This window comes from Aythya ferina (assembly GCF_964211825.1).
Source record: "Aythya ferina genome assembly, chromosome: 9".
NCBI lineage: Eukaryota > Metazoa > Chordata > Aves > Anseriformes > Anatidae > Aythya > Aythya ferina.
The window spans coordinates 13,313,265-13,338,846 of record NC_140305.1 but is presented as its reverse complement, the minus strand read 5'-3'; the positions used below and the strand labels follow the sequence as shown (position 1 = coordinate 13,338,846).

At 49.2% G+C, this 25,582-nt stretch overlaps 1 protein-coding gene and 1 long non-coding RNA gene across 2 annotated transcripts; one reads left to right on the top strand and one right to left on the bottom strand.

Annotated features, from left to right (window-relative positions):
- Nucleotides 1-420: 420 nt before the first annotated feature.
- On the bottom strand, nt 421-2,424 carry LOC311441240. Its single transcript, XR_014695857.1, has 2 exons — nt 2,330-2,424; nt 421-1,443 (listed from the first exon to the last, which is right to left on the bottom strand). It is a non-coding gene; the product is annotated as an uncharacterized lncRNA (long non-coding RNA).
- A 6,623-nt stretch (nt 2,425-9,047) lies between these two features.
- Nucleotides 9,048-23,170, top strand: TF (transferrin). Its single transcript, XM_084529343.1, has 17 exons — nt 9,048-9,251; nt 11,385-11,548; nt 11,753-11,861; nt 12,764-12,955; nt 13,164-13,299; nt 13,705-13,760; nt 15,091-15,260; nt 15,385-15,571; nt 16,233-16,387; nt 17,546-17,639; nt 18,041-18,076; nt 18,759-18,917; nt 19,895-20,039; nt 21,004-21,068; nt 21,376-21,560; nt 22,281-22,467; nt 22,930-23,170. Exons 1-17 carry the CDS (start codon nt 9,209-9,211, stop codon nt 22,965-22,967), a joined length of 2,121 nt encoding a protein of 706 aa, XP_084385469.1. The 5' UTR covers nt 9,048-9,208; the 3' UTR covers nt 22,968-23,170.
- The last annotated feature ends 2,412 nt before the right edge of the window (nt 23,171-25,582 follow it).

Below are 25,582 nucleotides of genomic sequence, written 5' to 3'. Positions count from 1 at the left end.
AGCCATAGGAAAGCGACTTTGGCAGGCTCAGCACCCTGCCGAAAGCCTTCAGGGGATGGCTATACCCAAAGCGTGAGTTGGGATATTGCTCCCTGCCTGTCCCCTTGAGCAAGAGCTGGTCACAGCCCCAACCTGCCTCCCCACCAGGGTGCCCCAGCCTGGGGGCACTGCCCGCATGGGGCACATCCCCTGCGTTCTCCTCCTCTGCCTTTCTGCCTCCCCTCCTTTATTTTTAAGCGGTCACCTGTGACCAGAAGAAACTGCACTGTGGCTGCTGGATAAATGAGCGACCTGTACTTTGGTGCTCACAGGTACGGTGGGTTCAACCCCAATTTGCGCTGCGATAAATTAACCTCTGCTGGGTCTGGGCTGAACTGCTCCTGGTGCCTGTGTCTCTACATAAAATCTAGATGGCTTGACTTGTAATCAGTTAATTCTTTAATTCAGACCACAGATACTGAGAACAAACCACTATCACCACTGTCACCAGGCAAGTGGGTGCCCTGAGCCACCACGTGTGGGTACGTTGTGCTGCCTCTGCTGAAGTGAGGTGGGCTGTCCTCAGGAGATGTCCACCCCCATCTGCCCATCTGGGTGCCAGAGGAAGGGCAGATTTAACTTTAGAGGGCTCGAACCAAGTGAAAGGATCCCTTCTTTTTGCTTCTCCACTTTATTACTTCCTCTGTCACAGCACATTGAAGTTCTCCTAATCAAAATACTACACTAGTAAGTAAAACAAAAACAAAAATGATTGCTCTTCTGATGTAAAATGTTCCAATGCAATGTTTGCTTGGTGTGCAGTGCTCTTACATGTCTGTTGTCATCCCTCATGAGAGACAGGAAAGGAGATGTGGGCCAGTGGTTCCAGCTTCCCTGGCATCCACTGCCATTACACAAGTGTGATGTCCTTGATGAAAGGCCAGCCGGGTCCTTTCATGGGGATTTCCCACCTCAAGGGGAATGTGCAAGAGGAACAAGTATGTTGTTTGCAATAGGATCTTTGCGAAGCCTTTCTTGCTGTTTGTTCATGTTATTTCTCCAAGGCTTGTTTATAGAAGATGGTGGTGATGTCAGCTCAGAGCTGTGGAACTCCTTCAAGAGCCAGCACTCAGCAGAAACATTTGGTTTGGTGAGCAAATCATTACTTCTGCACCCCAAAAATAACCTCCCAGAATAAAGTGGGCCATAAAGGGACTGAGGCATGGTCTCACTGCCCAACAGGAGAGTTAGGGTCTTGCACAGATGACTGCACACTGGTGTTTCTCCAAGGCTTGCTGCATTTGTCTGCCCCTGGGATGTGGTCCTGGTGCACTGTGGCCATGGTGTGTGACCAGGTTTTAAACAGTAGGACAGTGCCGGGGCTTCCTGCCTGCAGTGGATACCACTGGTGGGTGCAGGTGGTGGGAGAAGGTGCTGGTGACCAGAGGAACATGTGCTGAAGGGCTGGTAGAGAGGAGAACAATCTCAGCTTGGGTATGGCAAAGCTATGGGCACAAACCTTATTCACTGGCAGCTCCCCAAATTGATTTAATTTCCCTTTTCCTCTGTGATTAGATTAGTGGCATAAAGCCATTTCTCTCCATGCAGTGACCTTTGTCTACAACATAACTGATTATTATCCTATGGAGCAAAACCATGTTACCCCCACCTTATGCAACTTCCAGTAAAGCATCTGAAGTAGGAAATTCTTCTGGTTCCTTCCTTATTCTTGCAACAGTTTTGGGGAGCTGTTAGAGCCACGTTGCACTTCAGCTGGGCTTTGCCTTTGCTTTCCTCAGTGCTGAGCCACCCACATCAGCAGGGCACGTCCCAGCTGGGAAGGGGGCCAATAAATGGTGCTGGGGGGGCTCTGCAGGAGGGCTGCTGCATCCTGTTCAAATCAGCCCAAGCCAGGGAAGCTTTCCTTGTCAGACAAAATCAATTGCCAAGTTGTTTTCTGTCAGAACATATATATTTTTTTCCTGATAGCTTTTTTTGGGGGGGAGGGGCTGGGGGGGGGCCGTTGGGTTTGAATGAAAATAAACAATGAATCAGCTGTGAAGTGATGCCCCTCATAAGAGCAGGGATGAGGGATATGAGGAAGCAGGAGAAAATGCACATGGTGCAGAAAAAAGAAGGGAAATTCTTGTCTTGATTCAGATCAGAGATTCGGGCAAAGGTATGCATGGAGGTGCCCCCTGCTAGCCCCAGCTCTATCTCTGGGGCAATCCTACCCCAAACCACCTCTGACCCTGACCCCAAGCCCCCTCTTTTCTGCTTCACCATCCTACCCCAGAACTCTCTCCCTGGTGCCAGCCCCAGCCAGACACATGCCCTCAAGCCCCTGTACCTCTCTGTAGGATTTCTGCTCCTTTACTCCCACAGCTGGAAATGCTGAGAGGATTAAAATGCCAAGGGGGTCTAAAAGCCTTCAGGAGGGAATTTGAAATCTGCTTAGCTTGGCCTTTTGCTCCCCACTCCCTGCTCCTCCCAGGGCTCTTAATATTCACAAGAGTTTTATTATTTACCATATTGCAAAACAGCATTTTCTGGAAGGGACAGAATGGTTTGAGAGCCAGGGTTTGGAACTTAATGATCTTTCAAGGTCCCTTCCAAGCCAAGCCATTCTGTGATTACATGACCTGGGAGCGTCGTGGTGAGGACAGGAGGAGCCGTTCCCCTTGCCTGCCTGTGCCAGGGCTTTATCTTGAGAACATCTTGAACGATGACTAGGAAACTAATGTCTGTGCCATCGGGAAGGAAAGGGGGGATTGAAGGGTCAAACCTGCCCGTGAGCAGGTCTAACCAATAGTGACAGCCTGCCAGGAGAAGCTATTTAATACATAGGTCTGAACAAGGAAAGCACACGTTCATGGAAGCGTGGTTAATCTTGTGATGCCTCTCCAAGGAGTCTGGTTTCCCAAAGCAGCGCTGATGGTCTGGTCTGCACCGTGGGGTCTGAGCATCCCAAGCCAGGATTCCTTGCTTGCCTCTTGTGGCTTCACATTCCATCAAATGGAGCATTTCCACGAAACTTCTTTCTACTTTGTATCTAGCCAATCTGTAAAATAACTCCCAGCAGCTAATGAAATAAAGACGATCATTCCTCACTTTCCCCTTTGCCTCAGTTTTTCCAGAAGAAAAGCGCTGCTGCGTTTTCAGGGGCAAGTATTTAGTCATTGGTGCCACATTTTGACTAGGCAAAGGGTCGGGTGTTTGCACAGCTCGTGGCTGTTGAACTGCCCTAACCATGTTTGAGAATCTCAAGCACAGAAGAAAAATTAATTTAACTAGAGTTCAGAAGGTCGCCAGTAAAGGCTAACCCTTGCTGTTATTCTGAAGCCAGATTTCCATTAATTCTGTTCAATGCTGATTCAAGATGACAAAATGTAAGGGAATGCTGGCCAACCTATTTTTCGTTGATTTCAAAACCACCACTACTAATCAACAAGAAAATGGAGTGGCCGTAGGAGCCTTTACATGCAGCCAGGGAAGGTGGCTTCAACCAGGACACGCGTAACAGCCTGTAGTGGCGGTGGCAGGTTAAAAATGGGCTATTGTGAGGCTCCGCGTACAGACAGGCATTTGGTATTAATGATTACCGTAAATTAGCTAACTGGAAAGGGCTTGAACAGCAAATGGTAGAGTTCATCTTGACCCATTGGTGACCTGACCCTTTTCCCATTCATTGGATGCCCAAACCTCATTTCTGGCCAGAGCGGCTATCCCAAGGCTGAGCACAATGCCTGGGCCTGGCTGGGCCAGCCCGGCCGGGCTGCCCACGGGCTGCAGAGGGTGATAAGAGGTTCGGTCCTTGCTCCTTGGGCTGCTTCCAGCAGCGAGAGCTGCTCCAGCAGCCATTGAGTGCTGCCAGCCCTGGGATGTCCCCCTGCTCCTTTGGCAACCAAGGGAGCTCCGAAGCATGGGAGCCGGCAGGGTGTCCCCTTGTGCTGGCCGGGTTTCCCCAGGGAACAGCGTGGTCTTGGGCAAGCAGCTCTGCTTGAGCAGGGATCGGGCCAGGTGGACCCAAAGGTGCCTCCAGCCTCAGCCGTTTGGTGAGTTTGTGAAAGAAGCCCCTCTCCCTCATCCTCTTCCCTGGTTGCATCCTTTGTGATGGCCCAGCCTCTCCTCACGGGTACCTGCCCCCATGGAAACAGGCTGGTGCCCTGCTTTGTGGCCATGAGAGTTGTGCCACCACCCAGGGCAGAGCCTGGGCACATGGGCTGCAGGAGCAGAGCCAGAGGTGGCCTTTCCTGATAGCAGTAGACTTTCCTGATATGGCAGTCTTTCCCGATTATCAGTATTTGCTGGTTGGTTCCCAGAGATCTTTGGAAACTACTCAAGAAACAGGGGTGAACGTTGTCAGGCTCCAGCAGTGCTTTTGCAAGCAGGTCTTCAGCAGGAATGATTAACCCACTGCACTTTTCTCTGCTCCCCTCCAAAAGCCCACCAAGAATACTGCAATTCCCAAGGTTGCCTGGAGTTGCTGTAACCCCTTTAACCCTTGGGTTAATCAAGCAAACTGGAATCTTTCACTAGGAGGAATGTCACTAATTACACACCCGAGAGGCTAAGAGAGTTTTGCATTGGCCTCTGGCTGCCAGAGCTTAAACCACTGCTGACTTCAGCAGCAGGAGTTGCTGGTGGCGTCTTTGAAGGCAGCTTCTCCACCAAGAAAACCTTGTTCCTCCTGATGCTGGCCCGGCTGGCACTTGCTGGAGAGGAGCTGTGCACGGAGAGGATGGAGGCACTGTCCTGCAGAGCTGCTGTGCAAGGCAGAAAGGGTTGCAGTGCTGGTACCTGCCAGCTGGGCTGGTGTTAGCAGCTAGCCAAAAATGCCAGCCCATAATGGTATGAGACAGTAAGCAGCTCTGGAAAAGAGGCTACAGCCTGTAGCTGGGTTTAGCGATCTGAGCCGGAAAGAGCTGCTTAAAATCGACAGAGAGCTCTTTGTTTGCTGTGTGCAGTTTAGAAATTAAGCAACATTTAGAAGCAAATATTGATTCAAAGAACATCAGCTCCCACTCTCCACTGGCCAGTTGAGCTCATCCCAGGTAGAAAACAGCATATTGCAACACAGTCCAAACCTGACACCAAATATTTCTCCTAACCAGTGGGGAAACTGGTTTGTGGCGTTTCCTGAAAATAAACTAACCACAATGACTCTGGAGCTGGAGCACAGCCTTGAAAGTGGCCCCTAGGTCCAGAGAGGGGCTGAAAACAAGTTTCTGGAAAGACTGAAGGATGCTCTTGAGGCTTTGGGAGCCGCAGGGAGCTCCAGGCCAGTCCCAGTCCACTGCTGGCCACAGAGAGGCTTGCAGGGCTGATGCTCATGTGTTGTGGATCCCAACTCCTGCAAGACTGAGGGGACAAGTGGGTGGCCCCTCTTCCAGGAGGTGCTGTGGCACTGGGCAGGAGGGCTGGGCTGTCCCTCGGATGCCTCTGCTGACCAGGTATGTGGGCCCTGGGGAAGATTTCTCCCTGCCCCTCCTGGTACCCACACATCATCCCCACCTCTGAGGTGGGAGCCTTCGCCAGCCCAGTGCCTGTCTCGGTCTCGTGTCCTACCCTGGAAATCAACAGAGAAACAGGCAAAGAAGGTCTGGAAGAACGGGTTCCCATCAGGCTACTCTGCTCACCTTCACCTGCTGTGACATGAGCTGTGGGAGAAGACAGATGAGAATCCGAGCCCAGCTTTCGTGGTTGACCATGGTATCTTTGTTGTGGACAGGCTCCAGCCTTGCCTGAGCCACAAACTAGGTAACCCATTTCTAGAGGGAAACAAGCCAAGCTCTCCAGATAAGCCTGAAGTCCTGGTGTATATTGCCCTCTGCCCTCAGCTGATCCCACCTCAGGGTCTGGATTGATTCCCTCCTTTTTTTTTGTGTGTGCTCATTTTCTATGCTTTTTCTCCTTAATCTTTCAAGGTGAGCCAGGTCTTCCTGCAAATGCCAGTCCGGTGACCCCTGGACATGGCAGCATTAGCTCCAACGGCCCCCACTACTGGGAACATCGCTATGGAAATAACTGCTCCAGAGAGTTGGGTGGGATGGTTGTGTTGGTGTGGTTCCCCTGCCTGGTTAATGTTTTCCCCACGTATCTGCACAACCCGAGCTCGCGTCCAGCCGTGTTGGCTGCAGGGCGAGCTGTGCTGCGGGGAAGGGCCAGCACCGTGGGGATGCTGAGCCCTCTCCCAGCCGGTTGTGCCAGCTCTATCTTTATCCCAGCCCAATCACAACAAATGTTCTCTCCTCAGGACGCAGCCAAAACTCCAGCCTGGCCTCATCTCAACCACAAACCGCAGCACATCCATGTGGGCTTAGAGTAATAATTTTTTCCATGAAGGGATGTAGAAATAAGTGGTATAATTTTATCTTCAATTTTACCCAACTTGGGGCCAAGCTCCCCTCTTCTCCTGGAGGTCAGATGTGTTTATGCCTCACCAATGGCCTGCAGTTGGTCAGAGGGTGTGTAAGTTGGTATTTCTTCATCATTCATGTAATTTTTAGCAGCATCCTCTTTCTGAAAACAGAACAGTCAGGATCTGTAGAGTTGCAACACAACGAACCTGTGATGTGTAATAACAACTCAGCTTGTCTCATGAAGACATACTGTAGAAGACTTGATGCTTCCTGAATAACAAAGCTAAAGCCCGAGGTGCACTGGCTGAGCAATCTTCTTTCTGATAAAGCTGCCCCTGCTTGCACGAGCCTGAGCCTTGACCTGTTACCTTGAAAGACAAAAAGAATTTCCATCGTTAGTAAGAATTGGCCCTCACTGTTTAATCTCAGGTCTTTCATGCACTTGGGCAAGGCAAAAGTTCTCTTTTTGCACCAAACCGTGCAGCCAGGCAGTGAGGTATGCATCTAACCAGAATTTGTTGAAAGGCATGTGTCTATCTCTGTACAAGACAGAGGACTCTCTGGGTCGCTAAGTGTGCATTTTCTAACACAAAATTTGGAAAGGCAGGGGTCTGATAGACTTTCAGTGGAAGAAGTTGGTTGCACCAAGACATTTGTCTCTCCTGGGCTCCAAAGGGATGTCATTGCAGCTGGAGGCCACCCAGAGTATTTTGCTCTTTGCATCCAAGGTTTCCCTTGGTGGAAGGCACACTCCAGAAAAGGGCATCTTAGAGGCCTGCTGGGTCCTTTGGGGACCCAGGTCTGGGCCTTCAAGCCGAGGTGGTCTGGAGGACACAGCACCAGCCTGCTGTGCCTCTTCCATAGGTCACCTTAAGGTGAGTTTCTTCTCCCCTAAGCTGCTCTGGGGCAGGCTGGGGCAGCAGATCTTGGCTGTGGAAGGCAAAGCCACCCAGGGAGCAGCCACAAGACGGAGAGTGGAAACCCGACATGGAGAAAGGTAGCGTCCAAAAGAGGCGTAGGAGCTGCTCTGTACACGGCCAGTGACATTTGGGGTGACTGGAGGCTGGGTGTCTGGAAATCCAGGAGGTTACTGGCTAAGCAGTAAAGGAGTATATGAGGTAAGCAGTAAAATCTCTTGCAGTCCGAGCCTTTCTCCTCGATGCACCCTGCTGACACTCTTGTATGACAAGGGAAGGGGATGTGGAATGAAAACCACCCCGGCAGCCCTGCCATCCCCTGGGAAGGTACAGGGATGCCTTGGGGATGGAGGTGGGATGTGCGATGCAGGTGGGGAGTAAGGGGGGGTCCAGGTACAAAAAAAAGGCTGGGAACTGCCCCACTGAGCACGGAGCTATCTCAGCATGAGCAGAAAGCAAGGGAATATGGCCCTTTCCACCAACTGCTCCTCTGCTGCTTGAATCAATCCTTTAGGATTTCCAAGCTTTCTTCTGCATCTCTCCACTTCATCTGTCGGGTGGCAAACACTCCGCCTATTGCTGTAACCACTTAGTTTGTGGAGTCAAGACCTCTAGCTTGCTGGAGTTAGTACGGATGGGAGAACACAGTTTTTTAAAGGTAGGGAGGTTGTTTAGGAGTGGCACTGCCTTGTCATGGGAGCAAATCCTTTCCCCCCTCATATATAGCATGTTGGAGAAGCTCTGGCCACAAGAAGCGCTGCCCTTCTGGGAAAGCAGGGGATGAAGGGATGAGAAATGGGAAATAGCCAAGCTGAGGGAACCACTGCAGATGCTGCTGCCATATCCCTAGGCTGGACCCATGCGGGGGCACCCAGGAGACCACAAAGGGAGACTGGTGCTCTGGAGATCAAACCCCAGAGCTGGATCCCACCACGACAGCACTCGTGTAGCTGGTGTCTGGTGGACACAGCAGCAGGACCAGCCCTGGCAGCTGCTGGCCAGGGATGCTGCTGGGGCACGTGGGCCAGCTGCTGTGGTGCAGGGGCTCCCATTTCGTGTGCATCTGTCAAAGTCATCCTGCAGCTGGTCTTGTAGCCCGTACCAAAGATGGAGACGTGGAGCTCGTGGCAGCATCACGAAGCCAGACATTCATAAACCTAGCTGTGCCCCCCAGTCCTGGCTGCAGGGAGGGAAACGGGGAGTGGTGCAATCAGGTAGAGAGGGTTTGCAGAGGAAGGGGACCCCTGAGCTCAGCATTTCTTCCCAGGATCATCACAACAACAGCTTACGGAAGATGAGGTGTGGTGTTTCCTGCTGGCTGCAGGGTGCTATCGAGCTATCCGGTTGCGGCCACTGGCTTTCTCTGCCTGTGCAAGGAGCTTGCCAGACCATCTGGAAGGAACATTTACTGCCTCTGAGCCCTGCTGCCGCTGCCAAGGGAGTGCAAGGGAGAAAGCAAGCCAAAGACTGTTGGGCACAACAGTAAGTTACTGGCAAACACGTGAAACCGAGGGCTGGATCCAGCAGGGACTTTCTGAGATTAGGCTGTGCAAGGCAGGAGGTAGCCACCACAGAGAAAACAGTCCCTCCTGTGGCATTTCAGCCTGCAGGGGAATTCATATGTCACGACTTGGGAATTTTCCATTTGGAGCCCCTTGTAAAACAAAAAGCACCTTGCCTGCTCCGACTCCTGCCTGCGAAAGGGGTTCAGTGCCAAAGAGTGAAAGGCGTCCTAAAAATGGGCTGATCCAGGGAGGGGGGCGATTTAGTGGCTATTGAGAAACAAGGAAGGACAAACAGTGTTAGGTCATTGCTTCTGCAAACACAGCCAGGGCTGCTTCTCTATAAAAGGGGGAGAAAGCGGCTCCAGAGCCATCACAGACCCGGAGGGGACGGTCTGTGACCACGACCACCGCAGCCCCTCCTCGGCACCTGACTTCCTGCTCCAGCATGAAACTTGTGCTCTCCGCTGTGCTGTCCCTAGGGATAGCTGGTAAGTGTGTGCTGAAAGCAGGCTGGGGGGGAACGGAGGAGCCCAGACCTCCCAGGACCACAGGTTTTCTCCCTACCCCAGGCTGTTTTACAGGAGCAACTGCAGCATGTGCCAGACCAGACAGCTCCTAAGTTAAACCTGGCAGCTGAGTAATTAAAACCTGTCCGTTTTGGCAGCTATGGGTACCTGCAAATGAGGATGCCTAGTCTGAACACTGACAACAGCAGCTCAGTGCAGGGCAAGGGGAAAAGCTCCCCTCTCTCTCCCCCCTCCCCCCCCCCCGGCAGCTGCTGTGCCAGGAGAGGAGCATCCCCATGCGTGGGGTTAAACCAGCGCCAGCCTGCCTGTGCGTTGGGTTAAACCTGAGGGCAGCTGCACTAAAACAGAGCTTAAATACCGAAAAGACCCCTGAGAGGAGTCCCTGCAGGCTTCCCCTGCTGCTCCCCCAGAAGTTTGCTTAGGGGCTGCGAAGTGGTGCTGCCGTTCCTCACCTCTCTGCTCACCCCCGGGGTGCTGCTCCCCTCGTGGACCTCCGAGGCTTCCTGCAGCCAGGGGGGAGGCTGGTGTCCCCCAGCAGCTTGCCCTGTTCCCAGCCCTTCTCTGCTGGGCTTGGGAAACTCCTGGACTGCTTTCAACAAGCGGAGCGCTGTCCTGCTGCTGCCGCTGTGCTTTTGCTCGTGCATTTCACATGCGGAATGTGCCGCTGCAGAGCTGGCGCTGCTTGAAGCACAGATTCCTCTCCTCTCTCGATTCGGGCAGGCAAGGGGCAGCGAGCCATGGCAAGGATACTGCTGCTGCCTACACCCAACACGGGAAGGAGGGAGCAGCAGGTCCTTTCTGACCTCCCATAAAGCACGGTGATGACTGATGTCCTCTTGGGGACATCCCTCCTCCCTGCTGCACGGAAGTTACCCAAATGCTGTGCCACAGGGACTGAGGCACTGGGGCTGCCCTCACCTTTCCAGTGCTCACCAGTGCTGCCAGGCTGAGCAGTGCCATGAGGCAAAGCAGTGGCGTGCTGGCTGTCACCGCTGCTTGTGCCACGGCCACTGGCCAGCATCAGTGGAGGGGCCCTCAGGAGGACCCATACCAGCCCCTGCCCAAGGTGGAACGGTTGCCAGCCCCACATTAAGCTGGCCATGGCTTTTTTTTCTTTTTTCAGCCAAAAGGTGAACAATGTAGATTTAGGCAATGAGAATTAGGGCTATGAATTCCCTGTGTGGCCAAAGTCAGCCGTTCCACTGGGAGGAGCAGGAGGTGTCTGCTGGTGGAGTTATGGCTCGAAAAGTCAAAAAGACAGAATATTTCAGAGGTGAAAAAGAAAATGGGAACTGCACGAGTTAATTGGGAGATGCATGTGAACAAAATGTGCCTGGAGAAAGGGAAGTGTGCGTGTCGTGGTCTGCACGATCCTGCCAGGAAGGGGCAGAGCTATGTGCAGGTGTGGGACCAGTTGTGCACTTTAACTGCAAGCTTCCAACATCTCTGGTGCTTAGGTTGCTGGAGGAGTCGAGCGTCTGCATTGACCTTCGGTCTTTGCTTGATCAGCCTCCCAGCACAGCCAGGCAGCTGCATTTACTGATGGGGCACCCTGAGAAGAGGGGGCTGTGCCTGCATGCGGGCAGTACGGCACCTTGGTTGCTGCCTGTGCTGGAGGAGATGGGGAGTAGAGAGGTAAATATATCTGATCTGCTGGCCACCAGGGAAGCTGTGTGTGGCAGCATACTGAACATAGTCCAACTAGATGAGAGCTGCTCTCCCTCTGGGGTTATTTGCAGAGACCGCTTCAGGGGACAGTCTTTTCTTTCTGTTTGGAGTTTGGTTTCTATTGGATTTGTTCTCCTGCCCCTGTGGGTGTTGCCGTGAGTTCAGGCTGCTGGAGTCACCATGCTGAGCAGGGACATCCATTACCCAGGGATGGGGATGGTCCTTCCAGATGCTCCTGAAGGTCCACACGTCAGGTGAGAAGGAAATTCCTTTCCTATGTGACTTAGGAGATGCACAAAGGAGATCCTGCTGCTCCCCCAAGGCCATGGCTGCAAGGAACAAGAGATGGTGTTTCTCCCCCATTGGTGGCTTTCTCCCTCTCTGAAATGACTTTTATTATTATTATTATTTATTTTTTTCCCACAGCTCTGTGTTTTGCTGCTCCTCCCAAGACAACCGTCAGATGGTGCACAATATCCTCAGCAGAAGAGAAGAAATGCAACAGCCTAAAGGACCACATGCAACAGGAGAGAGTTACATTGAGCTGCGTGCAGAAAGCAACGTACCTGGACTGCATCAAAGCCATCTCGGTGAGTGGGCAGCAAACAGCTGTGCTGGGCGCTGAGGAGGTTGCAGCAGCACCTTCCACCTGGAGAAAGGGTTTCCTTCGAGTCACTGGTAGCGAGCCTGTGGTCCTGCTGTGGAGAAGGATTCACCCACAAGGATCCAGGAGAGACAGCTGGGAAGTGTTTTCCCCTCGTTTTGTTTATTGATTGAAATCTCTTGCTCTTTAGAATAACGAAGCAGATGCCATTAGCTTGGACGGTGGTCAAGTTTTCGAGGCAGGCCTTGCTCCCTATAAGCTGAAGCCCATTGCTGCTGAGGTCTATGAGCGAAGTGGAGGTAACATTTTCATGTAGCATTTTTAAGCCAAGTAGTGGTAGCAAACTGGTAGTGCAAAGGCCTTCCTTTCCACCCAGTGCTCCCAGTGTTTCTGCTGGGTGTCTGAGCTATTGCCCCTGGCTTCCAGATCCCTCAGGGGAAGGGAGGGAGCCAGTAATGCCAAAATGCAAATCATTTGTTGCTGCCCGTGACCACTGGGTCACTAAAATGGAAGGGGACAGAACCAGTGCCCTGTTTGTGCTGGTAGCTGTGCTGAAAGTCACCAGTGATGCGGTGATGCAGTGGCCGTGGATGGAGATGACCATCAGCAGAAATGCCAGCCCTCCCAAAACTTGGCATGAAAGTTGTTCAGAAGAGATCCCAGAGATATTCATTCTGCTATCAGTGACCTTGAACGGCACGGGTAAAGCACAGCAGTCCCCACAGCTGGCTGTGCAGCCATCGGCCAGACCAGCTTACAGCCGCAGCAGCACTGCCATTAGTTTTCTCCCCCTCTGCCCAGGAGGTCAGCCTGCTTGTACGCAATATTCAGGATCAAAGCAACACGGGTGGGTCATTCCTGACCATGTCTAAAACTTGGTCACTGTATTCATATGTAACTGATGGAGTTGGTATAATTCTAAAGACTAGACGTGGAATTTCAGACTTGTAACGCTTGCATGAATGCTCCAGTGGGCAATGGTGTTTGAGAAAAGACTCGTTTAGGCAACCTTATAAGTATATGTCCGTAACATATGTCCAGTGACAGAGCATTTTGCATGTGATAGTGTTTTCAGGATGCTTACGACTGCTTGGTGTAATGTACACTGCTGGTTCAATATTGGCAGCATAGCTCACCCCTGAGAAAATGGGAAGACCAGACTTGTTCAAGCAAAGCTATTAATTACCTTTTCACACTGCAGGCTCCACAACCAGCTACTATGCTGTGGCTGTTGTTAAGAAAGGAACAGACTTCACAATAAATGACCTGCAAGGCAAGACCTCCTGCCACACAGGCCTGGGCAGATCCGCTGGCTGGAACATCCCCATCGGGACACTCATCCACCGGGGAGATATCGAGTGGGAAGGCATCGACTCAGGCTCAGTCGAGCAAGGTGACGTGGGGAACAGCATGAGAAACGGGCTGATGTTAAGCCGGGGGTGGTGGCAAGGTGAAGGCGGCATTGCCTGATCTGCAGAGGTTCAGAGGCAACTTGGAGAGCAACCAAAGCATTTACTTTCTTTCCGTGTTCCCCCCCAAACCCTTCTAGGTCCTTGTAAAAGGGAGTTTTAGACTAACCATTGCATGTTTCTCCCCTGCAGCGGTGGCCAAGTTTTTCTCTGCCAGCTGTGTGCCTGGTGCTACCACTGAACAAAAGCTGTGCCGTCAGTGCAAGGGGGATGCCAAAACCAAATGCCTCCGCACAGCACCTTATTCTGGATATTCTGGAGCTTTTCAGTGAGTGAAAGTTATTTTTTGTTATACTAGGGACTGCTGTGCTGTAATCAGGGGTCCTGATGAGGTGGAATGTATGGTGGAACTGGGACTGCTGGTAATTAAAGACCCAATTAGCAATAACTGGCAGGCAGTCAGCAGGAGCTGAAAGAAGGAGCTCAGCTGTCTGATTTTGCACAGACCTAAGGATATGTAGCATTAGCCTTGTGGTAACTCTAACTGGGTCTCTTGAGCATTACTTCTCTGCCATTATATTTACCTCCCTGCCAGCATAGTTTTTTTGGGAAGACTGCTGCTCTGCGGTTGCAGTTTATGCCAAAGTAATTTGCTGAAACAGGAGACAGGGAGCCGTGATGTCTGTTGTTTTTTGTTTGTTTTAACATTTCTTCGGTTTCGTCTCACCTACAGGTGTCTGAAGGATGGAAAAGGAGATGTGGCTTTTGTAAAACACACAACTGTTCAAGGTAGGCCTGCAAACCACTTGTTTCTTCTTTCCATTCCAACCTGTTGCTTCCACTCCATCCTGGGATTAGTCTATGCTGTGCAAACCTTTGTTTCTCTCCTAGCTTACTTCATACCTCAGATCTTTTACACTCTGGAAACACGTTTTGTACACTGTATTAATTACAGGACTAACTTATCCTTGTTACTGAAAAATATGATTGTGGTGGGGTCTAATTCTCCTTTCGGATTCCTCTCTGAGGAAGGAAAACCTGCTTGATTTAAGTTCAGAAGCATTACCATTGGTGCCATACTGCAGGGGCAGCTGTAGCGTTATGACAGCAAATGCAGGGTGAGCATGAGGTGGGTAGAGGAGCTCACCCATTCCTCTGGGAGCTTTGGTCCACAGCAAGAGTTCACTACCTGCACCTCTCGGAGAGGGAACATGGCCTGGCATTGGCAGGACTGGCAGTGAGCTTGGTGGAGGGCCACCAACAGGGCCACATGACAGGGATGCTCGTCTTGTGAGGAGAGGCTCGGGGAGGTGGGCTTGGTCGGCCTGGAAAAGAAAAAGTTTTGGGGGACCTCAGAGCAGCCCGTCTGTACCTACATGGACATTAGCAAGGAGGTGGAGCCAAGATTGTTACAGGGTTGGACTATGGAAAGATGAGAAACCATGGTCATAAGGCAGGGTTTGTGAACTGATTGAAAAGAGAGGTTTGGACCATACGCAAGGAGAAATTGTTTCCCTGTAAGGACAGTCAGGCAATGGGACAGGCTGCCAGGGACAGCCGTGCAGTCTCCATCCTTGGAGGTTTTCAAGATCCAACTGGAGCAACCTGGTCTGCCCTGCTTTGAGCAGGGGGTTGAACCAGAGATGTTCAGAGGTCCTTTCCTACCTGAACTCTCCCATAATCCTGTGCCCTCTGACCTGGGCTCTATTTTCAGCCTTGACACTGGCTATCTGCTGGCCTCTACAGACCACGTGCGGGGCCTGACCTCTTAAATCTACTTGTAAGGTGTTTGTAAATCTATTTGTATTCGTATCTATATGCATGTGCCTGGATGTCCAGGCACTACTGCTACATGAATAAATACTGACGGGCTAGTTATGGCAGCAGCAGAGATCATCTCATGTGCACGTGGATTCTTTCTGCGCTGCCTTTGTATGACCACAGTGATCCCATCTCTCCTAACACCTTTGCATTATTGCAAAGAGGTTTGTGCAACTTGTCTGCAGTGAAGAATTCTTCCCTAAGATTCAGCTGGAATAAATTAATGAGAAAGTTGCCCCATGCTGGGCCGTTGTCTGTTTTTGTGGAGATGCAACTCATGGTTCCCCTCTTCCTCTAGAAAATGCCCCAGAGGAGAAGGACGAGTATGAGCTGCTGTGTCTGGATGGCACCCGTCAGCCTGTGGACAGCTACAAAACGTGTCACTGGGCCAGAGTGGCTGCTCACGCTGTTGTGGCTCGGGATGATAGCAAAATTGATGACATCTGGAGCTTTCTCTCAAAAGCGCAGGTACCTGCAGGCTTTGCTTTCCTTCCCCTGCCATCCGTCTTCTGTCCCCTGGCTTTGCTTGCTCTCTCCAGTTTTCTGAATGCTTTGGTGTAGTTATTTGCTGATTATTTTTTCCCTGTGGCAGAGCAACTTTGGCGTGGGCACAACCAGCGACTTCCACCTCTTTGGGCCACCTGGCAAGAAGGACCCAGTCCTCAAGGACTTGCTTTTCAAAGACTCTGCTATAATGCTGAAACGTGTCCCAGAACTGATGGATTCCCAGCTCTACCTGGGCTTTGAGTATTACAGTGCCATCCAGAGCCTCCGGAAAGGTGGGCAGGGTGTGATGTACAGATGTAGTGTCAGTGGGAGATGCATTGAAGGGACATGATTGTAAAGCTCATCTGGGGAAAGGAAGATGACTTTCCAAGTATAGACAGTATTCTCCATAAAATATTTCCTGTGAGAGGTATTGGCTTGTGTGGTTGGTAGGGAATTGGCATGGTCAAAACTGCTGCTCAGAATAGCTGTTTCTGGGATGTAAGAGTACAGGATCAGGAGGAACATCCCAGGACATCAGGCCCAGCATTGGCCATTCGAGGGAAACAGGGTCCTTCACTTCCATCCAGACTCATCAAGCATTTACTGATGTCCTAGCTGGCTTTCTGTGTCAGATGTCCAACAAATGACCCCTGAAAGCCACTTAACATCCACAGCTGGGCAGAGGTCTCTGTGGTAGGCTCAGCCACCGTGGCCTTTATGGAAGGAGGCACATCGACTTCATATAGCATCAAAACAGGTTATTCAAATGCTACTTCACGAAACCATGAGCAGGTGGTGCTTCTCCACCTCCCTCTGGTCCCAGTCCCGAGGCTGGCTGTGTGCAGATGGCATCGTGGCATGGTTCCCCTCACCCAGAAACCGCCTTCCCATGGCCCTGTTGTTCGGCAGAGCTCTGGGCTTATTCTTTCTTCTCCGGCCATTTTTTTGCAGATCAGTTGACTGTCAGCCCTAGAGAAAACAAGATTCAGTGGTGTGCAGTAGGCAAGGATGAGAAGAGCAAGTGTGACCGCTGGAGTGTGGTGAGCAACGGCGAGGTGGAGTGCACCGTGGCAGACAACACGAAGGACTGCATTATTAAGATCATGGTAGGTTTTTTTCCTTTTCTTCTCGCCAGGATTCTTTCAGCTGGAGAGAGGCATTGCCTCTTTCAACCTGATAAACCTGATAATAGATCTGGGGGTGAGATTTTACCATAAAATGCTGGGGGCTTTCTGAGAAATAACAGCAGGCAGAAACCAACCTTATCATTGGGAAAAGGCTCAACTAGCTCTTCAATGATTAACATCTTTAAAAAATGTTATTAGACAGAGTTCTTTGATGTTTCCTAAACAAGAAATAATTTTCTGGTGTGAAGTAACCTTTTATTTAGAAAAGCAAGGTGACTGTAGTAAAATATAAACAGAAGAAAGTGAGAAATACATTTTAAGTTCAAATAAAATGAAGTGGTTGTACTGCCCAGAAGCCTTAAAAAACAAACAAACAAACAAAAAACAACGTAATTTGTTGAGAAAGGTTTTTTAGACTGACTTGCTTGCATCTGTCATGCCTGTTATTTTCCTCTGTACTTAAAAACAAACACGTTTCTGGGATCCAAACAGGGAAATTTTCTGCAGTTAAGAAGTCTTGTTCTCTGATGCAACCAGGGTAGCTGTAATGTCGTGCTTAGTCTTCTGCCATTGGATCTGGCAAATCCTCTGAAATTCTTCGCCTCTAACAACCAGTTTTCCCTTAGACTTAGAGCGTGCCCTGCTTGCTGATCCAGCCTGCAATGCAAGCACTCTCCCCTTTGAGTTGAGTGTCCCAGCCTACAAAGAGCAGTTCTTCTTGCCATTTCGGGGTCACACAGAGAAAGGCCATTTCCTGCTCAGGAGGGGATGGGTTCCGTGGTGTAGATGATGTTAGTTCAGAAAGTTGGGTCAGTACTGTGGAGACAGCACAAAATGCAAACTCCAAAGGACAGGTGAGATAAGGAAACAGGCTGGGAGATGCACCCATGTGAGCCTGTGAGTGCCTGGAGGTGAGAGCTGCTGTGGGAGGCGGCTACAAGCACACGTGAGAGGTAATTTCAGAGCACCCTCTCTTTGCATCAGCAAGAACTTGTTTGGCCGTGTGCCACCCTCTCAGGCCCCTTTGCCCCCAGCCTGTCTCCTCTCATTTACTGTTTCTGCTAAGATCCAGTTTCCAAAAAGAGCTGCCCAGGGGAAATACAGGGTCATTTCATCACTATGTGGTTTTCATTGCAGAAAGGTGAAGCAGATGCCATCAGCCTAGATGGAGGTTTCGTCTATACTGCTGGCGTGTGTGGGTTGGTGCCGGTGATGGGAGAAAGCTACGAGGGTAAGTGCAGTCCTGGTGCTGGGGAAGGGGTAGGTGCAAAAGCATTGGGTTCATTCTCAAACCTAGAAAACAGCCTCAGTGTTGCATCCCACAGAAAACACATGGCATGCAGGGCAGCTCTACTTGATGCTACATTCCTGAAAAATCAGGATTGTGATCACCTCCAGCTCCTATCTTCTTCATTTTAATCATGATGCCCCTGTCCTTTAGCACTGGCCTTGGTGAAACTAGTTGTCTTAGCACTGAAGAACAGAGAGAGGCTGTTCTTTGTTCTGTCAGTTTGCTCAATGCAACCTTAAATAGCCACTTCTAGAATGAACTTTCTCCAGAAAATAGTGAGCTTGACTTATTTTTGGATTTACCGTATGTTTTATCTAATAGCTTCTTTTTCTTTCCCTCAGATGACAGCCAGTGCAGCAAAGAAGAAGGACAACCAGGTAATTACTGCCAACAGAGGGACAGACAATTGTCCGTTCAGATATAAGAGGAAAAATACATATACAGTCATGAGCTGAGAATTAATGGCCACTCTCCACACAAAGAGTTTTGTAAGAACCACTGTGTACAATACAGATGTGAAAAATCTGGGTGAGAAACTAACGTTTAAATGGAAACTCTGGGTCTGCAAGCAGATAACAAGGCAAAGCATATGGCAGCAGCAGAGATTTGTGCAGAGTTGCTGGAGCACACTGTGCTGTCATGGCCTTTGACATTGCCAGGGCTGCAAACAGAGAAAGAGGGACTGGGCTGTAGCACTGGGGAATTGTTTTTTATAGAAATAGAGAGAGGAGGGAAGGTTTTGTCTTTTGCCAAAGAGGATATGAAATGGGGAGGCATACATTGTGTGCATCTTGTCACAGCCTTCTTGCATACCTGAGTGCCAGTTTTGTGGGGGAGAAATGTCAGGGGTAATAATTTCCCAGGAGCATGGTGGGAATAGATGCATAACATCTGCAAACTGTTTTCCTGTTGCTGTGTGGCCAGTCCTTCATAAGGACAAAATATTTCTGCTGTGCTGTGCGTAGCTGCCCTCTCCTAAGTGTAGCTGATACTCTGGTAAGGGAGCACAGTGGGATCCTTGGGTCAGTCCTTAATTCTCCTCTCTTTTCCTTCCAAAAGCATCATACTTTGCTGTGGCTGTTGTGAAGAAATCTGATGGTGCCATCACATGGAACAATCTGCAAGGCAAGAAGTCGTGCCACACCGCTGTTGGGAGAACTGCTGGCTGGAACATCCCCATGGGCTTGATTCACAACAAAACCGGGAGCTGTGATTTTGGTGAGTCAAGACATACATTCATTTGTCTGAGTTAGAAACCTGCGAGCAAAAACGTTTTGCCATGCCTCCTCTGATCTTCTTGTGCCTCGAAAACTCTCACTTGGAGAAGGAAATGAGGACAAGTCTGTTATTTAAGGTTTCAGTGAGCGAAGTTTCAGGCTTTGGTGACTGATTCTAACTCGGATATGGCACATCAGCTGTTTTGTGGGGGCTTCACTTTTTCACCTCTCTCCCCTTCCCCTTTCAGCAGCCGAAAAGGCATTCCCAAAATGGGAACACAGGCTGCCCCAGGTACAGGGCGGCTGCTCCTTGTGCAGAACTCTGTGTAGGAGTAAGGGATAGATTTCTGAACCCCAGAAGGGCTGAGAATAGGGGATAGAGGCTGCTCTCAGTTCAAGAAACCTCAAGGGACTGATCTGACTCCCTTGAGAATAGTGGGTAAAAAGTCTGCATTGCTCAGAAGAGCAGCCTCTATACCCAACTTTCAGTCAGTGAGAATTATGTTCCAACAAAAATAATACGGAGATATTATGGACCAAGGCAAATTAAGCATATAATTATTATCAGCAAATCTAATCTCAAGAACATACTATTGTTGTTAAGTTTTAGACTCTGCCTCTCCATCCTCCTACCTGCCTTTCCTAATCTCCCTTCTTCCCCCTAAGTTCTCATATTGCTGCCAAACGCAGTCATGCCTGCCCAGAAAGGCTGGTTCCACACGAGCTGGGAATGGTTTGCAGAAGACACATTCTTCTTTCAATGCCAAGATCATCAGTCACACCAAGGGACAAGATTCCTAGTAAAAGCGTGATGCATGTGATGTGCTGTCTGCTGAGGCACTCTCCTCCTCGCATCGCAGCCTGTTCCCAGTCCCCTCAGCCTGCTCATATAAGATCACCACAAGAACGTATTATGAAAGGAAACCCCAGTTTTCCAGTGCAGGAAAAGTAAATTTATTTTGTTCCTGTTTTATTCAGATGATTACTTCAGTGAGGGCTGTGCTCCTGGTTCTCCTCCTAACTCCCGCCTCTGCAAGCTGTGCCAAGGTTCAGGGGAAAACCTGCTGGAGAAGTGTGTCGCCAGCAGCCACGAGAAATACTATGGATATACTGGAGCTTTACGGTAGGTGGGGAAAATGCTCAGGTACCTGGGGGGCTGATCAGAGAGGTGATGGGTAGATCATGCATGGGGTTTGGCCTCATGCTGACACTAGTCCACTGACCTTTTCTTTTTCTCCACAACACTGCTGCAGGTATATAAGCCTGCAATATTACTTATGTACTCCATATGTTTTTTCTTTATGCAGCTATCTTCCCACCATCTCTTCTCCTTTTCTCCAGTGTAGGTGCAAAATGTACCCGTTCTGTAAAAATGAATGTACTGGTCCTTCCAGGCAAACTGGGAGAGACATGAGCATTTTGGCCAGAGCTCCTACAATGACAGTGGTGCCACACTTAATTACATAACATATTATGTAAAATAAAGAATGTTAAAAAGTGGAAACCCAGAAACAATGCTGCCACTGGATGCTCCCTGTTAAAAATGTTCCTTGCCTTGGTTAAAATGAACAATTCCCTAAAAAGAGAAGGGACCAGAGGTCAACCCCAGTGCCATCTCCTCTGTACCAACCAGTAGCAGATCAAGTCTAAGTAATTTGTATTGGGCACAAACTTAAAAAGAGAATTTATTTATTTATTTATTTATTTATTCAGTTACATCTAGTAGCAAAGAGACCCTCCTGCAGGATTTGCAGTCATTTTGGTGCAAGTTTGACTTTTTACACGGCTATTGAAAGGTGCAGCCAGGCACTGCAGAAAACAATGCAAATTCTGCTCTTGGTTGAACTACTTCTTTCTGACAACAAAATACATCAGTTACTTAGTATGTTAAAAGGATGCGTGTGTTTTTCCAGGATGTGTTAAAAGATTTTGTTTCAGATATCCTTAAAATATTCATGGCAGGGCTCCTAGACCTGACTATCTTTAGAGACTAATTTCACAAAGTAAGATATGGGTCAGAATCCAACCTGTGGGAAAGGACCAGGACTCCGGCACCCATATCACTTGCCTTTCTTTGTACTTCACAGGTGTCTGGTCGAGCAGGGTGATGTGGCCTTTATTAAGCATTCAACTGTTGGTGAAAACATTGATGGTATGTGGTTATCCTCTTGCAAAGGACTTGGCAGGACTGCTTCCCCCATCTGCGTTATTTTCATTCCCAAAACACTGACTTCAGCTGCACAATTATTCTGGTGGCCTGTTAATTACAAACTCCATATGGCTTCTTTTCTACATGCGAAGTATCTAAGTGTCAGTGCACACACGTGCAGGGACAAATGCTTTGCTTGGGTGTTGAGAGGGTGATTATGCCTCTACTATACAAGATCTCTGAATCTCCAAACCAATTCTCTTCTCTACTATACAAGATCTCTGAATCTCCAAACCAATTCTCTTCATAGGCAAAAATAAAGAGGACTGGGCCAAAGGTCTGACAGTGGATGACTTTGAGTTGTTGTGCACTGATGGGCGACGGGCAAACACCATGGATTACAAGACCTGCCACCTGGCCAAAGTTCCTACCCATGCTGTGGTTGCACGCCCTGAGAAAGCAAACAAAATCCGTGAGCTGCTGGAGGGACAAGAGGTTAGTGGTACTGACAGTGGGAGGAATGATCTGGGGTGGTTTTTTACACAACACGTTTACATTTTTAGAGCAATGATGCTCTCCAAGTGAGTGAAATGTGGAAGATTTTGACTTAGTGATATGGGGTCAGAGCCTTGTCCCTTAGCCTCCCCCTCCCTCCATCCCTTCTGTACTTACAGCTGTGTTTTGGAAACTCCTCTGGGGTGCCTGATCTCTGACCCAGCTGTGTCAGGCACAAGGTAGGCAGCAAGCCATCCAGCCCCGCTGGAACACACACAGTCCTCCAGCTACTGCTGTCAGCATAACCAGGTTATGTCAGCTCTTTTTGATTTCACACCAACAATGCTGAGATTTTCTCCGCCATCTGGATCTGTTAAGAGACACTTTGGAAGTCAGTTCCTTTTGCTTTCAGCTCATGGTGAAGGCAAAGAACCTGCTGGCAGCTCCTCCCAGTGGGATCAGCAGATAGTGAAATACAAAAAAAAGAAAAAATTTTTGTTTTGCCAGTCATGCCACAAGTGTGCTGCTTACCAGTGAGAGTCCTGCCACCTAGTCACACGGACAGAAGATTCAGTCCTAAACTTTTGGAGCTTGACTGGGGGCTCCCCAGGACAAGGAGTTCGTGGTGAAGAAGTAGTACTAAAAGTGAGGCTTGTACGAGCTGAATCTTGCTTTCTTTCTACTTTTTACATACACTTACCTCTTCATGCCTTATTTCAGAAACTGTTTGGATTACATGGAACCGAGAAAGAGAGATTCATGATGTTTCAGTCTCAAACCAAGGATCTTCTGTTTAAAGACTTGACCAGGTGCCTGGTTAAACTCCGCCAAGGAATAACACACAAGGAGTTCCTCGGAGATGAATACTATGCTTCAGTTGCTAGCCTCAATACCTGCAACCCATCAGGTAAATGTAACAGCCTCAGGACAAAGTCAGTGAATCACAGTTCTTAGCATCAGCCATATGGACAGTTATTTCTGTTGCTGTCCATTTAAAGAAATTTATGTCCATTTTTTTTAAAGAAAAATGAGGATAACTCATAAAGCTGCCAGTATACTTCTCCCAGAGTTTCCTGAGCTAACTTCTGCCAGATTGGAAACTTGTTCTGGCATCAATGGGAATGAAAGATTTTTAATTACCTTTAGAAAACATGGAGTTTGAGAAGTGGTAAAAAGAACCCACCCTGTCCTGTCAGTCTGTGTTCAGTGTGATCTGTGGTTAATGCTCACTTCTGGTGGTATGGTGGATATGTTTTCCACGGTATGACAATGCTGGCACGGTTGGCTGTGCACTGGTGGGATGGGAGCGATGTTGTGTTTTCTGTTTAAATGCAAGGTCTGAATTCCTCCTTGTCCTTTCCCTTTTCAGATCTCCTCCAGGTGTGCACCTTCCTTGAGGACAAGTAACAGGATGGGAAGGGCCCTCACTGAAGGGGGAGGAAACCTAGTGCCGTGACTCCTTTCGTGCCCTCAGCTCCAACACTGACCCACAGAGGGCCCTCTGCCTTCACTGCTTCCTCTGCCCTTCTCCATCACTCTGAAAGTGGCTATTTGAAACTTCACGTTTTTCTGCTGCTGTCACAGCAAGGAATAAAATCTCGAAGTCTAAAGAGGTTTCCTGAGATTTCTCAAAGTAGTTATTATGCCCACTCCTTCCCTGGCACTTCTTGCTGCAGGCCAGTGGCAGACTCCAATCTGGCTATTGCCATTCAAGGCTATTGTTGCCCAATAGCGAAATTCCTTTCAATATTTTCTAAAGCAAAATGGATTAAAGGTGTCCTAGAGTCTAATTAACAGACATTTTATATTATCTGTGCTTCCGCTTTACCCAGATTATCCCATTATCTCCCCGGGAGACAACAGCTGCCCGTTGTGTTTGGGATATAGAAAGACAGAGAGTGTTTATGTGAGGGAAGCTGAAGGGTAGAGAGTATAAAAAAACTACAACAGCAACAGCAACAAAAACATAAGAATATAGTGGTTGTAAGATGGAAGGTGTGAATGGAAACCACTCCATCTCATATCTCAGCTGGGTGGATATGAATAGTGCCGAAGCAGAGTTATTTCCACCAGGCAGTACATTTAAAATGCAGTATGTCGCTGTGGAGAGCCCAGGCTTAGACTTCCTTTCATGAGAAAAATTGAGGACCTGTTTGGAAACCTGCATTTTGCTGAGCTTCTGCTGAGCTACAAAACAAACAAACAAACAAACAAACAAAAACAGCAGGTAGTAACCCTCTTTTCAAGGCAGGCATAGAAGAACTGCTGAGGACAGAAAAATGTTGAATTCCCGTTTTTGCAGGAATTAATATTTTGATGGATTTGCAGTGGTGATATTTGAATGCATATGGCACATATTGCAAGACATCCACTAGCCTAACTAAAGATCACTTTTGAAGACAGAAAGTTAAAGTGGAAGCAATGATATTCTGTGCTTTGCACTTTTGTAGGTTCAAGTATATTGGACAGATGGTTTGTTTAATCTGTTCTTAAGAATCAGCAAAGAGAGACAGTGTCCCTAAAAGAGCCTGTTTCTACAGCTAACTACTGCTACAGGTGGAAAGCTTTCCCCGAGAACAAAGTTCCACAACCTTCCTGGGCAGTCTGTCCCACTGCTTGCCTGTCCTGGGGGGAAGAAGTTTATCTCATATCCAGTCTGAACCTCTTGTTTCAATATGCTTCCCTTGCTTCTTGTTCTGCACCACTGTGAAGAGCCTGGATCCATCTTCCTGCCACCTGGAAGAAATGTGGCAGCTGGTGCCAGGTCTGCCCTGAAGCCATCTCTTCTCCAGCCTCAACAAACCCTGGTCCCTCAGCCCCTGGGGTCATCCTGGTGGCTTTCTGCTGAATTTGCTTTTGTTCATCAAGGTCTCATTGAAGTAGGGGCCCAAACCTAGCCACAGCAGCTAGGTGTGGTCTAACAAGTGCTAGGCAGAGGCCAGCAATCACCACCCCAGCCTGGCTGTGCTCCAGGGATGTGGTTGACATCTCTGCTGCCTGGGCAGATGCCGGCTACCCATGCCCACCACCACTCCATCACCTTCTGGTGACAACCTGGCAGTGGGAAGAGCCTTCAGGGTGCCAGCAGCAGCTCTGCCAGCAGCGGCTCTGCCCGCAGCCACCCTCCAGACCTCCAGCAGAGCTGGGGGATGATGCTCCTTCAGTTTTAACCAATTTGGGATGTTTTTTGCCATCTCCCCATGGCGGCCTCTTCTCTCTGCTTCCCCACCTATGTCCTTTTTCCCCCTCTGGGCATCCCTGCCCCTCATTGTGGCTTTCCAGTACTTGAAGGGAGCATGTAAGCAGGAGGGGGAACACCTGTTTATATGTGTTGATAGTGACAGGACAAGGGGGCATGGTTTTAAACAAAGATAGCAGATTTAGGTAAGATATCAGGAGGACGTTTTTCACTCAGAGGGTGGTGAGGCACTGGAACTGGTTGCCCAGAGAGGTTGTGGATGCCCTGTCCCTGGAGATCATAGAATAATAGAATATCCTGAGTTGGAGGGGATCCGTATGATCTGTGGAAGAACTCTATAACTCAAAGCAAATAAGTTATAAAGTAGGTACGTTTTTTATTTTGGGGCTGGGCACATGCGCAATAGCTCCCAATGGCATGCTCACCTTAACGTGGCAACCTGCTTTGGTTATATGCAGTAAAAAGTTACATATGCATGAAGTTTCCCAATGTGCCCATACCTATTCATAACCTATCCCCGCTTTGTATTAAAATTAGCTCCAAGCAGCCATTTCCATAAACTCCTCCCATCTGTGCCTGCATGGTGGTGGTTGTCAGGGGGCCGTGGGGATGAAGGCTGAGAACTCCTCTTCATCACCACTGCTTGGCCCCCTGTACAAAGGTACAGACTCAGCTGCTCCTTGGCTCTTGTCCAAACCACAAGGTGGGTCTGGGACGGTTTTTGAGGCAGGTTCCCCATTTTTGTCAGGAACCGCCTTCTGTGAGGGGCTGCAAGACTCCTTACTTAGGTTAGTAAGCAAAGACACTCGGCAATATCTATTTT

Excerpts from the sequence above, each read along its gene's own strand:
- TF (XM_084529343.1), top strand. The coding sequence starts at position 9,209 with ATGAAACTTGTGCTCTCCGCTGTGCTGTCCCTAGGGATAGCTG. Across the intron at positions 15,261-15,384 it reads GCTTTCTCTCAAAAGCGCAG|AGCAACTTTGGCGTGGGCAC; the intron begins GTACCTGCAGGC and ends TCCCTGTGGCAG. Across the intron at positions 21,561-22,280 it reads AGCTGCTGGAGGGACAAGAG|AAACTGTTTGGATTACATGG; the intron begins GTTAGTGGTACT and ends GCCTTATTTCAG.